Below are 15,033 nucleotides of genomic sequence, written 5' to 3' on the forward strand. Positions count from 1 at the left end.
GATGAAGGTCACGGTCAAATGAGGCAAAGAGGAAAGATCACCTGGATAAAGCAAAGATACTACCGCCCAAATGGACACAGTCATGTCCTTGGCTACACCTTGATATCCTGTCCATGAAAGCCACAGACAGCCTTGATGGAGTTCAACACCCACAGTAGACACATTCAGCTTAACACCAAGTTAACACCTGTTACTGCATACTCCTGCAGGACCTCCCACAACATGATGAGGGATACATCCATCCATCCATTTTCCAACCCATTGAATCCGAACATAGGGATCTGCTGGAGCCAATTTCGGCCAGCACAGGGTGCAAGGCAGGAACCAATCCCGGGCAGGGCACCAACCCACCGCAGGACACACACACACCCACACACACTAGGGACAATTTAGGATCGCCAATACACCTAACCTGCATGTCTTTGGACTGTGGGACGAAACCGGAGCACGCAGAGGAAACCGTGGCAGACACGGGGAGAACTTGCAAACCCCACCCAGGGAGGACCCGGGAAGCAAACCCGGGTCTCCTTACTGCAAGGCAGCAGCGCTACCACTGCGCCACCGTGCCGCCGCATGAGGGATACAGCCATATGCTTTTTCCAAACTTACAAAATTGATGTAGATTGGGTTATCATACTTCCACACACCCTCCAGCAACTGCACCAGGGAGAAGTGCAGATCTATTGTTTCACGGCCAGGATGGAATCCACATTGCTCCTCCTCTGTCTTAGGATCAGTCACCAGAACCCTGGCATAGGCTACTTGCTCAGACAATACATTTAAACTTACAGAGATATTTTAAAAAGATACCCTAGAAATGTGTTATTTTTGTCACTGTAGCATCATGATGAGTACATGCTGAAGCACCAAACTCTCTGAGTAGGTAGGGGTCTGCCTGTTGCCATTGGGTTTCCTGGTAATTGCTTTGTTCACATTATACCAAGAAGTGCCACTTTGCATTTTTTAAATTATTTTCAGCAGGATTTTCACATCTGGGAGTCTGCATGTTCTCCCCGTGTCTGCGTGGGTTTCCTCCCACAGTCCAAAGACATGCAGGTTAGGTGGATTGGCGATTCTAAATTGGCCGTAGTGTGTGCTTGGTGTGTGGGTGTGTTTGTGTGTGTCCCGTGGTGGGTTGGCACCCTGCCCGGGATTGGTTATTGCCTGGTGCCCTGTGTTGGCTGGGATTGGCTCCAGCAGACCCCCGTGACCCTGTGTTCGGATTCAGCGGGTTGGACAATGGATGGATGGATTTTCACATCTGGAGAAAGGCTCAGCCACTACCTAGAGCTCGGCATTGTTTTCTTCCAAGTATGATGGGAGTTTGTGCACAATGGCTGCTTTACAATTATTAAGGGGCCTGCCTCTAATCCAAACTGTTTTTTCATAATTGTGTTTTTCTTAGATTTTAATAGTGTGTGTTTTCCCTAAAATATTATTTTCAAAGTCACCTAAAATGTGCTAAAAGTTCCATCTGCTTCCCATGGTATTAATTGTGTCCCACACATCAATATTACATTTACTGAAAAATGTCATATAAATGTCAACGGTTTCAAAAGAAACAAAAACCTACTTCTTGCTGCGTTAAGTCTACTGTATCCTCTTTAGCCTTCCTTTTCATACTCACAAGAGGAGGGATGGGATGGAAATAGGCAGACTCACCTTCACATAAAAGGCCACACTGGAAAGCAATCATTGATGCTATGTAAATCATAGGACCACATTTTGAACAACTGAAATAATTTATGAGAATAAATGATTGTAACACTGCATTTTCATGCACTATTGTAGCCATCGGAAGGAGCTGGGTGTATTCATAAATTATTTAGAATGGGTTTTGGAATGCTAAGCTCTCTCAAAGTTCATCATTGCATAAAACAATGGATGTAAAACTAAACGTCAAACACTGGAATGATGCTATGATAAATCATTATTATTATTATTTACTTAATGGGCTGATATCTTTATCCAAGGCCAACTTAACAACACTTGATAACCTTGCAGGGTTGCATTTTTTTTTTTGTTTTCTTCAGGTTAGAACACAGGCAGGTGAAGTGACTTGCTCAGGGTCACACTGTGTCTCAACCTCAGAGCCAATAGTAATCTGGTCCCTGCACGCACAGATTTCGACACAGTAGTCTTGCCAAACCCCATGTGCATCGCCGATGATCTGCAGGAGTGAAACAGAGTGCTAAAAGCAGCCGCACAGTGGGACTAGGTGCAACATTTGTCCTGCACCAGACCATGGAGGCTTATTAGGGCAGCCTCTATTCTCTATTATTTCTTGGTTAATTGAGATGGTCCAAGGGGCTTATGTCCAACCAAAAAAGAGCATTTAGACCTGAGACATGGCTTCTTTGATGGCACTGTCTTGCATGGCATCTCCAGGTGAGTTGCTCGATTCTCTGGACAGCTTGTACTGAGGGGTGAGTCACCTTCTGACTTAAAAGATGTAACTGATTAAATAGTGAGTTCAATTAGTTAACTCATCATATGCTTAAATTGTTTACAGGTATTAAAGCTGTAAAGAGCCCATAATCTATAGCCTACATTACAATCTACTCTATATATGTAAAATCCTAAGCCTAAAAGTGCAATGATTTTGTGCAACGATTTTATGTGACGTTTTAATGTCACGTTTTTTGTCACGCTTTAAATCGGTATCAATGTTTGGTATCAATCTTTTAAGAATTTATCAAACTTAAATGTGATGTTGTTAGATTTTCAGATTCTCATTCCGTTTTTAAATTATAAACAAAAAAATATCAAGAACTTGTTTCCCATTGTGTCACGGTTTAAGAGGAGCGAGCATCTCCTTGGGGTGCGTTCAGCCCCCCTCTTCACAACACAAGTGGCAGAGATGCAAAGTGGCTGGCATGTAGCACAGGCCATGGGGGTTGGTGAGCGAAGCGAGCAGGGGGTAACCCCTTAGTTTTTATATATTATACTAGCAGAAGTACCAGGTGCTGCCTTATTTGTAGAATGGGTTAAGAAAAGAAAGCAAAGGTTTCCGGATTTTTTAAAGTGGTGACCCTGTTGTTATTGCTAGCTGTCCCATCTGTCATCCACACTGCCACACTATCAAGGTCTCTTCTCTCTTGAGTAGATAAGTTGTTCTTTTTGGGGTCCAATTGGATTGCAGAATTGTGGTAACTTCTTGCTGGGTTGTAACCATAAATGTTGTCATGTCTAACTCGTCCTTATAGTTCAAGGTGGACAGTTTGTAGTGCTAAAAAACAGGAGTTAAATGGCAACTCTTTGATTGTCCTTCATGTTCCATTCCACTTCCACTCTCAATCAAGCCTCACACAACACCCCTGCAAATGCGCAACATACTCCTTTTTATATTACAGTAGATTAAAACAGAATTGCCCAGCCAAGCCATGTTAAGCTCTGGTCATTTTATTTTGTCACCCATCCATGTCAGTAGGTTGCTTTCCAGGCTCAGCTGAGGTATGTAGTTCCACCCTGAAGCGAGAGGAGGCACAGACCATGTTAATTGCTACTGCTTTCACAGCTCTGAGAAGACACCTAATGATGGCCACTGACTCTCCCCCTTCTGGGCCAGGCCCTATAAAGACAGGCATCCCTGGATTGAGGCATCTCACTTTCAGCTGAGCCAAACTAGAGGATGGAGCTTCACGAGAAGCAAAGACACACTCAACCGAACAATGATGTTATTAAAGAGAAGGCTGTTGCCTGTATGTTCAGTTTTGTAGGCATTGTGCATTTGTTCTCTTTTCTGCTGAAAGAATTAAATAGGACAATCTGGTTGGTGTCCCAACATTTCTTCTTCCAACCTGGGTTTCACTACTGTTCAACCACAGTCTGGTAGTCTGACTTCAGTCTGTTTGGATGTTTCATTTGCCCTGAGCCAGCAGGTGACACTGGTGTAAAAAGGGGATAAAACAGGATAAAAAACAAAACATTGGGGCTCCCAACAGTCAAACTCTTATGGTTTCAAAGTAGCAAATCTTGTCCGTATGGTCCTAGAGAGAAACTATGCAAAATGTGTCCCAGAGTGGTCAAAAGGTGAAGGATTGTATAAGGAACAAACAGGCAGACATTCCATCCATCCATCCATTATCCAACCCGCTATATCCTAACTACAGGGTCACGGGGATCTGCTGGAGCCCACACCAGCCCACCGCAGGGCGCGCACACAAACACACCCACACACACCAAGCATACACTAGGGACAATTTAGAATACACCTAACCTGCATGTTTTTAGACTGTGAGAGGAAACCAGAGCACCCGGAGGAAACCTATGCAGACACAGAGAGAACATGCAAACTCCACGCAGGGAGGAAGGACAGCCATCTTAGCTGGGACGGGATTGATTTCTTGCCCAGCCAGGAGGCAATTATGAAAAGATGGCGGGAGTGGAGACTTAAACTTGCCAAAACACCTAACAATAATCATCCTAACTGGGACTGAAGAATAATGGATGGTGTGAGAGAATAATTTGGAGGTAACAATAGTTAAACATTTGGGTTTACAGTACACAATGAAATATGTAAGCATTTGTTTTAGACATATCATAAAGAGACTGTTGAAATGGTTGAACAAACAATCAGAATGTTCCAGGGAGATGGTTTAAGAAACTGGCTCATGTAATGTTCTTTCATGCACCTAGTAAGACTTACTAGTTGTCATGTATACAGTTTTCATAACAGAATAAGGATGGAATCAAGAGATATTGTATAACAAGGATATAATGGGGAAAACTTTCATTTTAGGCTGGTTGTGCTCTATCTAAAGCACCTAATGTCTTTTAACCAATCAGTGTATGATATATAAGCATTAATACAGCACTGATATGCAAATTCAGTTGTCTATAAATATAGCCCTCTGCCTGTATTTTTTAATCATTCTGATCATGCTGTAACAGACTGCTGTGATGGATGCTCCCTCTTCAGCATGGTGCTGCAAGGGTAAATAAATGACACAAATAGGCAAGCTTTTCTCCTGCCTGATTACAGACTCAAAAGGGTGTATCAGACTTGACCTGGTAGATAAGTTTTTCTTTCTTTAATATGTTTGATTTGTACCACAAAGGACTGGGCGAACATGTTTGCCAGGAGCAGTTCATTCCCTGACATGGCAGGTGGCAGTGCTCCTCAGGGCTGAACCCAGTTAGAATATCTGCAGGGTGGCATGGGAATTGGAGTCTGGAAACATAGCCCTATCGGGGTCCTAGGGTCATGCTGGGGAAGGACTGCTCTGGTTTCCAAACAGCATAAAAGTGCTTCAGCCAACCTTTGCCTTGACACCCGTAGCAGTCCCGGGTCCAGTTCAACAGAGAACACTCATTTGGAGGGAGGAAATTGATTGTTTGTTATATTTGGGTGGTAATTTTGTGTAGTGATTTATTAGAACAGGGTGAAAGTAAATAAATGCCCTTTATTTGAACCTGGAATTGTGTTGGGTGACATTGTGTTTGTGGTTTGGGGCTGAGTCGCACCCTCTTGTGGTTACAATACAGATTGCAACATCAACCTAATATTATAATTATTGTTATTATTGTTTACATTGCCCAAATTGGAGTGTCAGTATGTTTTTTGTGATGTAGTTAGGGTGACCTCTATCTCTGTGTAACGGTATTGCAGGCAAAAGTCCAAATAAAGAACTACTGTATATTAAAAATAACGAATGGGTTGGTTCACTTATTAATTTTCTAACAATATTAAGTACTTTAGTTACAAAGGCTTTTGGGAAACACTTGCTAATTAACAAATGATCTTAAATATGAGATAGCAAAATACTTAGCATTACAAAGCTTTCAAGAAATGCAACCCTGATTATTAGTTTGTTCCCTCAAGTGCTAGTGTTTCGCCAGGTCTCCTCTTTAATTGTTCACATTTCAGACATTTTTTAATGCAAGTGGCCATCTTATATATAGCAACTTCCATGATGTTACCAGTCACATGGCTTGCACATCACATATAGAGCAACCACACAGCATCATAAACACAAAGCACACAAAAAAGGACACACCTTTGAAATTCAGAAGTACAAAATGGCTGTACCTATGTAAAATAAATGAAAAAAACTGGTGAAGTTGCAATGACATCAATGAAATCAATTAGTGATGAGTGAATCAATGAGTGTGAAATTGAAGACTAGGAGATCCTGGCCTGATCACAGATGGTGGTGTCTCTGACGCCGAGTGAGCCGTGCATGGCGGAGCCAGCAGTGTGACTGTGCAGGCAGGATGTGCACAAGGGCTGACACCACGTGGAGCTGCATGGACAGCAGCAGAGGAACAAAATTCCTTGCGTTGCACTCCAAAATTAAACTTACCCCCACCCCCATCAAAAAATAATTGTAATGAGTTTTGTTTATTGAAACTGAGAAATCACATGCAAAATACGTTTTTGGGGAAATTTTGCAAAATTGTATCCAAAATTAAACTAAATCCATCCATCCATTTTCCAACCCGCTGAATTCGTACACAGGGTCACAGGGGTCTGCTGGAGCCAATCCCAACCAACACAGGGCACAAGGCAGGAACCAATCCCGGGCAGGATGCCAACCCACCGCAGGACACACACAAACACACCAAGCACACACTAGGGCCAATTTAGAATCACCAGTCCACCTAACCTGCATGTCTTTGGACTGTGGGAGGAAACCGGAGCTCCCGGAGGAAACCCACGCAGACACGGGGAGAACATGTAAACTCCACACAAGGAGGACCCGGGAAGCGAACCCAGGTCTCCTAACTGCGAGGCAGCAGTGCTATCACTGCGCCACCGTGCCGCCAAAATTAACTAAATATTTTTCTTAACTAAAACTACAATTTCATAACATGTTAAAATTAAAAAGATAAACATTCTAAATAAATAAGACACAGTCCTGAAAGCTAGTATTGATCGGCATGTTTTTTCACCCGAAATGCTCAGGTAAACCTGTTGTGATGGATGGCCGGCTAAATATTCCGGCCCACTCCTCCAGGCTGCCTGGTGGAGCTCTCCCAACAGCATGGAGGTTCCCCGAATTCCAGCAGGGCCTTATGGACCTTGTAGTTTGTATGCACAGCCCTGCTGGATACCATGGGGGCCACCGGCAGCCGCTGTAGGGAGGCTTTCAGACTGCTATGTGCCCTATAACCTGGAAGTACGTCCTGGTCACATGAACAGGAGAAACGATGTGCTTCCAGGTTGAAGAAAAGGACTTTTACTCTGACCCGGAAGTAATGAGGACTTGTGGATTGTTGGACAGGATCCACTTCTGGGTCAGGGGGTATAAAAGGACTGTGGGAAAGCCCAGACACTGAGCTGAGCTGGGAGGGAGGGTGGCGAAATGTCTGGGAGAGGAGGAGTGGTTATTGTGCTTGATTATTGATTATTGATATTTGTATGTGTAGTGTGGAGTGGAGGGTGCTTAGTGCACACTATTATTATAAAAATAAAAAGTCTTGGACTTTTGCCTGGTGTTTGGCGTGGTACCTGAGGGTTCAAGGGAGCACTAGCAGCCCCAACTGTTACACTGTCAATAACATTCCAAAGCAAGAGGGGGCACTGTAGGGCCGGATTTATATGAAAAGAGGCCCTAGGCTATTCCACATATGAGGCCCTTTCACCTTCCATTTTTAAGTTTGTAAATTACATGAGAGATAATAAAATGCATCATTACTGTGATTAACCAATACATTTTTATGTTTGTTTATTAGTCATATGCGTAGAATTTCTCCTTATTTTCGGTTCAGTGTTTTAGTGTCCACTGTAATTTTAATTTTGCTAACAATTTGAATGTAGGCCCCTCTTGATCTTGAGGCCCTAGGCTGAAGCCTAGTTAGCCTATAGGAAAATCCGGCCATGGGTCACTGTCACTAACATATTTTCTGTGTTCACCACAGCTCAGACCAAGGAAATGATGCCTTGCCCAGCCCCCTGACACACCTTCCAAACCCCCCCCCCCCCCCACCCTTTCTGAACTCAGACTTGCTGTATTTACCCAGACAACCTACAGACAGAGCTCTCAATAGCGTTTTTTTTTGCTGTAATAAGTGTTTCTTTTGCTTATTTATCTGTTATTGAGACAGATTCTTAAACAGGAATACCCCAAACACATGCACCCTAGTCCCGCAATTATTTCACACAGTTTATATTCAAAGTGGACTTGTGATCTTGTTTGTCTAATATTCACCATGTGGTCAGCTTAGAAAAACTTTTTTTCCCTAGCATCCCATGATGCTTTGCAAGGCCAGCATTGACAACACAGAGATGTAGCAGTCAGTGTTGTCTGGCGCAGCCCCAAATAATATATAACACTGATCCTAGTAGTGGGATAAAAACTTACCAGAAAACCTGCAAATCCATTTAAACACAATATGCATGCAGAAGAAAAATGGAAATGTGTCATTGTTTTCGTGTCTTTGAATGAACTTGTAGGTGACTTGTTATACATGAGCCTACTTCTTTAATAGCATTACACAGAGTGCTGTGCAGCTGATGCAAACAGGAAGGAGTGAAGAATCCACATAGTGTTGCGCTTATGTGCAAGTAGTGGCAGTGAGCGAGCAAAAGTGTCAGGCAAAAAGAAAAAAAAAAATAAACTGTACATTTCAGTTCAAGGGAGGTGAGTACTTGAATTGAATCTTGCGGTGGGTGGGTGGGGGGCATACTTTACTGAATTCATGCTTCCTGCCTGCCGCTGTCCCACATTTAATTCTATTAACTTTATCACAGGAAAGCACAATGGCGCAGCTCAGGTCACATATTTGGCCACAGTAATCACTCCAGCATAGGTGGCAGAGACTTCAGAGCCCCTCAGAGACACCTAAAAGATCACTGTACCATTAGAATCCACACAAAACTAGTGTAGTTTCTCTTTCCATGTTGAGTTAAATGCATTTTGCCAACTTCACAACAGTTTTGCGATTTCATTGAACACAAAGCAAAGCAAATTCAGGTAGGTTCGCTCATCACTACTGATCAAAATCAATTAATACATGGAAAAAAACGGATTGTTCAGAGCAAGCACATGAAGTCATTACACGTACATTAAATTGATCCCAGCTCCCAATATTGTAAGGCAGAACTTCTTTCCACTGTGCTGTCATCCTTATATAAATACCTTGCTTACTGATGATATTTCAGTTCTATGTACAGAAAAAGAATCTTGTAGCCTGATCAACCTGTTTCTTGTATTCCCAGGGACATCTGTCAATGATGGACACAGCAGGAATGCTACAGGACCAGGGGAAAAAAATTCACAAGCTACCAGGATGATGATGAGGAGGAAGAATGTGAAGAATTTGAAGGTGTTCTGAACAGCAGCCTAATGCTTTATAAAGAACTTCATGACAAATTATACAAGTACCAAAAGGAGGGCTTAGCTTTTCTTTACTCTCTGCACAAGAATAGAAAAGGTGGCATCTTGGCTGATGATATGGGCCTGGGAAAGACAGTTCAAATTCTCACTTTTCTATCAGGAATGTTTGATATGGACTTGATAAAAACTGTATTACTCGTGGTACCTGTTAGCCTCATCAGTAACTGGATGGAAGAGGTGAGAAAATGGACTCCGGGAATGCATGTGAAAGTGTTTCATACCAGCAGCCGATCTCTAGAGGAAAGTTTAAAGACAATCCAGGAGAAAGGAGATGTTCTAATTACAACCTACCAAATGCTGATGAACAGACTAGAGATGCTGTCACACCACAGAAGCAAAGACTTCATATGGGATATTGTCATATTCGATGAAGCCCACAAGCTCAAAAAGCCTTCTAACAAAACTACCAAAGCTGCTTCTGTCATTCCCTCGAAGACACGCATCCTTCTCACTGGGACCCCCGTGCAAAACAACCTGCAAGAGATGTGGGCTCTGTTCAGTGTAGCGTGCCAAGGAGCCATCCTTGGCAGTTACAAGTCTTTTAAAAAATTGTATGAAACTCCAATCATAAGAGGGAGAATGAAAGATGCCAGCATAAGTGAGAAAGCCCTTGGTTTCAAGTTTTCAGAAAATTTAATGGAAATTATCAAGCCATATTACCTGCAGAGAACAAAACTAGATGTTGGAAAGGAGTGCCATGACTCACAAAATAAAGAGAACTGCCCACCCAACTCACTTCCTCATCTTCCTGAGAAGAGCGATTTGGTTGTGTGGCTTTACCTCAGCCCCTTACAAGAGCGCATCTATAGAGACATTCTTTCATCAGAGAAGATCAAAAACATTCTCTTGTCATCTGCTTGTCCTCTAACAGAGCTGACCATGCTAAAGAGCCTCTGCGATCACCCAAGGTTACTTTCTGGTAATGGCAGCCTTGACTCATATAATAGTCTTATTCAAGAGTCTAGAAAACTAGCCTTTTTGGTAGCCTTGCTGGAGAAACTCTGCAGCGATGGCCATCGCACACTTGTGTTTTGCCGCTCCTGTAAAATGCTTAATATTATTGAAAAAGTTTTAACGGCAAAGAAATTTCATTTTTTACGTATAGATGGGACAGTCAAACAGATAGAGCTGCGCAACAGGCGGGTATCAATGTTTCAGACCAAAAGTGATTACTCCATCATGCTTCTGACAACTCAAGTGGGTGGTGTTGGATTAAACCTAACTGCAGCGAACCGAGTTGTCATCTTCGATCCATCCTGGAATCCAGCAACTGATGCTCAGGCTATAGACAGAGTATACAGGATTGGGCAGGAAAAAAATGTCATTGTCTACCGGCTAATAACCTGCGGGACAGTGGAAGAAAAAGTGTTCCGGCGCCAAGTGTTCAAGAATTCCCTGATAAGGCAGGTAACTGGTGATGAGAAGGATCCTTTCAGACATTTCACCCATGAGCAGCTGAAGGATGTTTTCACACTTGGCAACACTCAGCTGTCTTTAACACAGATTCAGCTACAGTCCATGTCAATCACTCAGTCAATCAGGAATGCTGAGCTGGAAGAGCACACTGCTTTTCTTCAGTCCCTGGATATCTTTGGAATATCCCATACTAACCTTGTGTTCTCAATGACACAGGAAGGCAACTGGGATTCAGAAGATGGTGAAAAGATTTCACTTAAAGTGCAGAAGGCACAGAAAACCTTAGAAAGTGAATCCCTGCAACAAGAGTGTGGGGTCAGAAGACTTTCCCTGGAAAGAGGAGTGGGCAGAAATCACCAAGTAAGTTCCACCAAAGAAATGAAAAGGCCAACATCTTCTTCTTGTGGTCTTCGTTATTTAGCTGTGACAGAAGGAAACTCAGATGGTGACAGGAACTTCAACCATGGAATGGACGAAGAATTGGATCCTGAAAATGGTGATGGTGCTTCATGTAGTTGTTCCAGCCTAACGGTGTCAGAACCCCTAAACACTTCACTGTATCTTTATTATGATGGTACAATTGAGGAACACTCAGAAATTAACCTTCAAAATCAACTACACCCTCGGTCCAAAAACACACCAGAACCAACCAACTCAACTGATCACTTTTTTAAGATGATTGGAGGAAGGTCAGAGAGCAATATGAAGATGAATAGTGTAATGGTGGAAGAGCCATGTGTTAATAGTACACCACACAGTTTCCACGGGACCCCATCAACAGAGACTCTAAGTAGGTCATCTGATCTTCACATGATTGAAATGACAGGAGAAAGTTCAGCTAGAAAGAAGAGCTCCAGTGCAAAAGCAGAAGAATTGAATCTTAAATGTGCTAATAATGAATCACACAGCTTCTTCAGTGTTGCATCAGAAAAGACTTCAAGCAGATCCTCTGATCCTCATATTGTTGATGTGATAAGAGAACGCTACGAGAATGATGTTAAGATCAGTAGCGAAATGGTGGAAGAATCATCTCTTAAATCACACAGTGTAATAAGTAAATGTAGAGTCAATACCACATTCACAGAGCCTCCAAATAGCTCACCCAATCTTCACTTTTTTCATGTGATAGAAAGCTCAAAATGTGACACAAAGATTGGAAGTGGAACAGACAATTCTCATCCGGAAAATGTTGATAGAACACCTTGCACTTGGTTTGACACATCAACAAACATTCTAAGAAATTCAGCAGGTCTTCCTTACATTGGGGCAATAGAAGGTAACTCAGAGAACATAAGCAGTGTATTGGAAGAAAAATCACATATTCAAAATGTAGACAGTAAACCATGCAGTTGTTTTGAAGGCACATTAACAGAGGTTCTAAGCAGCTCGTCTGTTCTTCATTATGCTGGCACCAAAAAACAAAACTCAGGAGATAAAAAGATTAGGAGTATAACACCAGAAAAATCATTTCTACAAATTGTTGATAGCACACCACACAACAGGTCAGAAACCACATCCACAGAGACTCAAAGTAATCTACCTAATCTTCATTCTTTTCAAAAGAAGGGAGGAAATTCAGAGAATGAAATGAAAATTAGCAATGGAACAATGGAAGAATCAGACCTCCAAAATTTTATTGCAGTACACCAACTGAACCGTTTTGATACCACATCTGCTGAGCCTTTGGGCAAATCACTTCATCCTTTTTTTGTTGATGTGATACAAGGAGGTGCACAAAGCAATCATAAAATGACCGATATAACACCAGATAATTCTTGTCTTCAAAATGTTGATAGTACAATAGACAGCAGGTTGAATGGTGTGTCAACAGAGCTTCCAAGCAGCTCATCTGGTCTTCACTATGATGGTGTGATAGGAAGAAAGAGTGATATGACAAGTAGAAATGCAACAGGAGAAAGATCACATCCTCTTTGTGTTGACAGTATGCCACACAATTGGTTCAAAACCACATTGGCAGAGACTCCAAGTAGGTCACCAAGTCTTCATTTAGTTGCTACAATAGGATATTGCTCAGAGAGTGAGAAGCTCTGCAGTGTAACAGGAGAAAAAGCGAACCTTCAAAATGTTGTTATTTCTCCGGGCATCTGCTTCAATTCTTTAGCAGCAGAGATTTTGAGTGGCTCATCTGATCTTCACTTGGTTGATATGGAAAGAGAAACCTCAGAGAGTGCGAGGAAGATCAGCATTTTACCACTGAAAGAATCAGATCCTCAAAATGTCAGCAGTATGCAACAAAGTGAGTTCAACACAGTATCAAGAAATGTTCTTGCCGGAACAACTTCCTGCTGTCAATCAGGTGGACCTGCCTTTGACAATATTCTCTCGTTGTTCAATAAACTCATCATTAAGAATACTGAAACAGCTGTTCCAACAACTACACAAAATCAACAAGAGAATTTTGGCTCGAGTGGTATGCAGGATGATGAAAACAGTATAATTAGCCCAACATTTTGTAATGATTCTTTTTCTCTGGAGAACAACCGATTGTCCCATCAACTATTTCCAGACTATCAAGACTTTTCTGTAGTATTGACCTCAACCCCTAGGCCTAAAGTTGCTTGTGGTACAAGAGAAAGTGAGGTGTTCCCAAAAGGTCATTTTTTGTTAGAAGATTTCACTGCCATTGGTGACAGCACTCGAGGATGCAGTATTGATTTGTCTTGTGATAGAGGTCTTCAGAAAGTGTCTGGGGATAAGCTGGCTTTATTGGATTATTCTGCAGCTTCTAAATGCATGTCTAAGTTAGCTGACAAAATGTTCCCCTACAATACGGGTTCTCCAAAATTTTCTGATTCTGAAATTCAACAGAAACAAGAAAGACATTTCTGGGATAACGGTGAAAATGACAATGAAAAAACGAACAAAACTCCACTCGGTTTTAAGCATCATGATTCTCTTTTCAGGTCACAACCCAGTTGTTCTGATCTGAAGTGGGAATCCAATGTGGAGAGTCCAGCTTCCTCCTCAAGAAATTTTACAAAGTCCAAAAGCGATTTTGAGGAAGGTTTTAACTCTGATGTTCCATGTAGCTTTCACTTGATTCTGAATGAAACTCAACCAGCAGGCAGACAAACAGAAAATGTTTTGCAATCGGACACCTTCCACAATTTTCTGGCAAGCGCTCAAGGTGTGCACGAAGAAGGTGTTTCAGATATAGAAGACATTTCAATGCAACATAAGTCCAAGTTACGTCTACCTTTGCAGCACATCGTCTCAGTTAACTCCTTTGAAGAAAAACAGCAACAACCAAAGAAAGAGAAAGAAAGGTCTTTTTATTTGAAGTCAGAAGTTGACACTACAGGTACAGAAATTCCAACATCTGCTTTGTGCAAACATTATGAAACTGACTCATCTCTGGATAAGACCTCCGAAGGTCCTTGCGAGCAAGAGGGTGCTCCCTTATTTAATAGCACTAGGACATTAGCCAAAAATCAGTTTAATTTACAGAGCAATCATGAAAGCAAGTTAGGCATTCCCAAACGATGTCTAATCATGTGAGGCGCTATGCTCTCTCTGCTCTATTGTCTTTTTGGGTATGGAGACTGATATTAAAAATATGACGTTATCAGAGCATTATTTTTTTAAACTATTGTTCAATTAATAAAGATTTAAGAAATTTGAGCCATAGGACTTTTAAATACAGATTATAGACTGACCTGTTTTAATACTTTATATTGATTCAATGGCAGGGCAAAGTGTTCAGTTTCATGGGGCTACTGCATGGAATTTTAATAGCATACATTGGGATTTTTTTTCCAATGGATCAACACAAAACAATGCAATCAAAGGGAAACCAATTTTCTGCAGAACTTTGTAAATTAGTAATTTGTGTTTATAAAAGGCTAAAATCTGTCCATCTATCACGTGATTACTCACAAACTATTGGGGATGGAACCTTGATCTTGATCTTAATCAGAAGCTTGTGACCTGACATGTTATGAAAATTTGGAAAAAAGTTGGGCAATAAAATACAAATTTAGAACCAGAGGTTTCACTAGTAAATTAAAAACACAAAACAATTTATTTCTCCATGTTTATGAAACTCTTGGTACTAGCAGATTCTAGACAACGCATTAAGAGTGCTGTGAAAAAAATATTTGCAACCTCAGCGTTTTCTGTTATTACAGAGTTTTAATACTGACCTCCTGAGTCCCAGTATTATGATCAGGTTTACATTTTGGGGTTACTATCAATCTAAACCTTGCACACTCCTTTAGATTACTAAATCCCTCAGCTAAAGAATTCTCTTTCTTTT

General features: G+C 41.6%; 1 protein-coding gene across 1 annotated transcript; it reads left to right on the forward strand.

Moving 5' to 3' along the window:
• The first annotated feature begins 9,194 nt into the window (after positions 1-9,194).
• Positions 9,195-14,794, forward strand: LOC114667096 (uncharacterized). The gene has a single exon (XM_051920061.1). It carries the CDS (start codon positions 9,291-9,293, stop codon positions 14,274-14,276), a length of 4,986 nt encoding a protein of 1,661 aa, XP_051776021.1. The 5' UTR covers positions 9,195-9,290; the 3' UTR covers positions 14,277-14,794.
• Positions 14,795-15,033: the final 239 nt, after the last annotated feature.

The sequence above is a fragment of the Erpetoichthys calabaricus genome, chromosome 16 (genome assembly GCF_900747795.2).
Source record: "Erpetoichthys calabaricus chromosome 16, fErpCal1.3, whole genome shotgun sequence".
In the NCBI taxonomy this organism is placed as follows: Eukaryota; Metazoa; Chordata; class Cladistia; order Polypteriformes; family Polypteridae; genus Erpetoichthys; species Erpetoichthys calabaricus.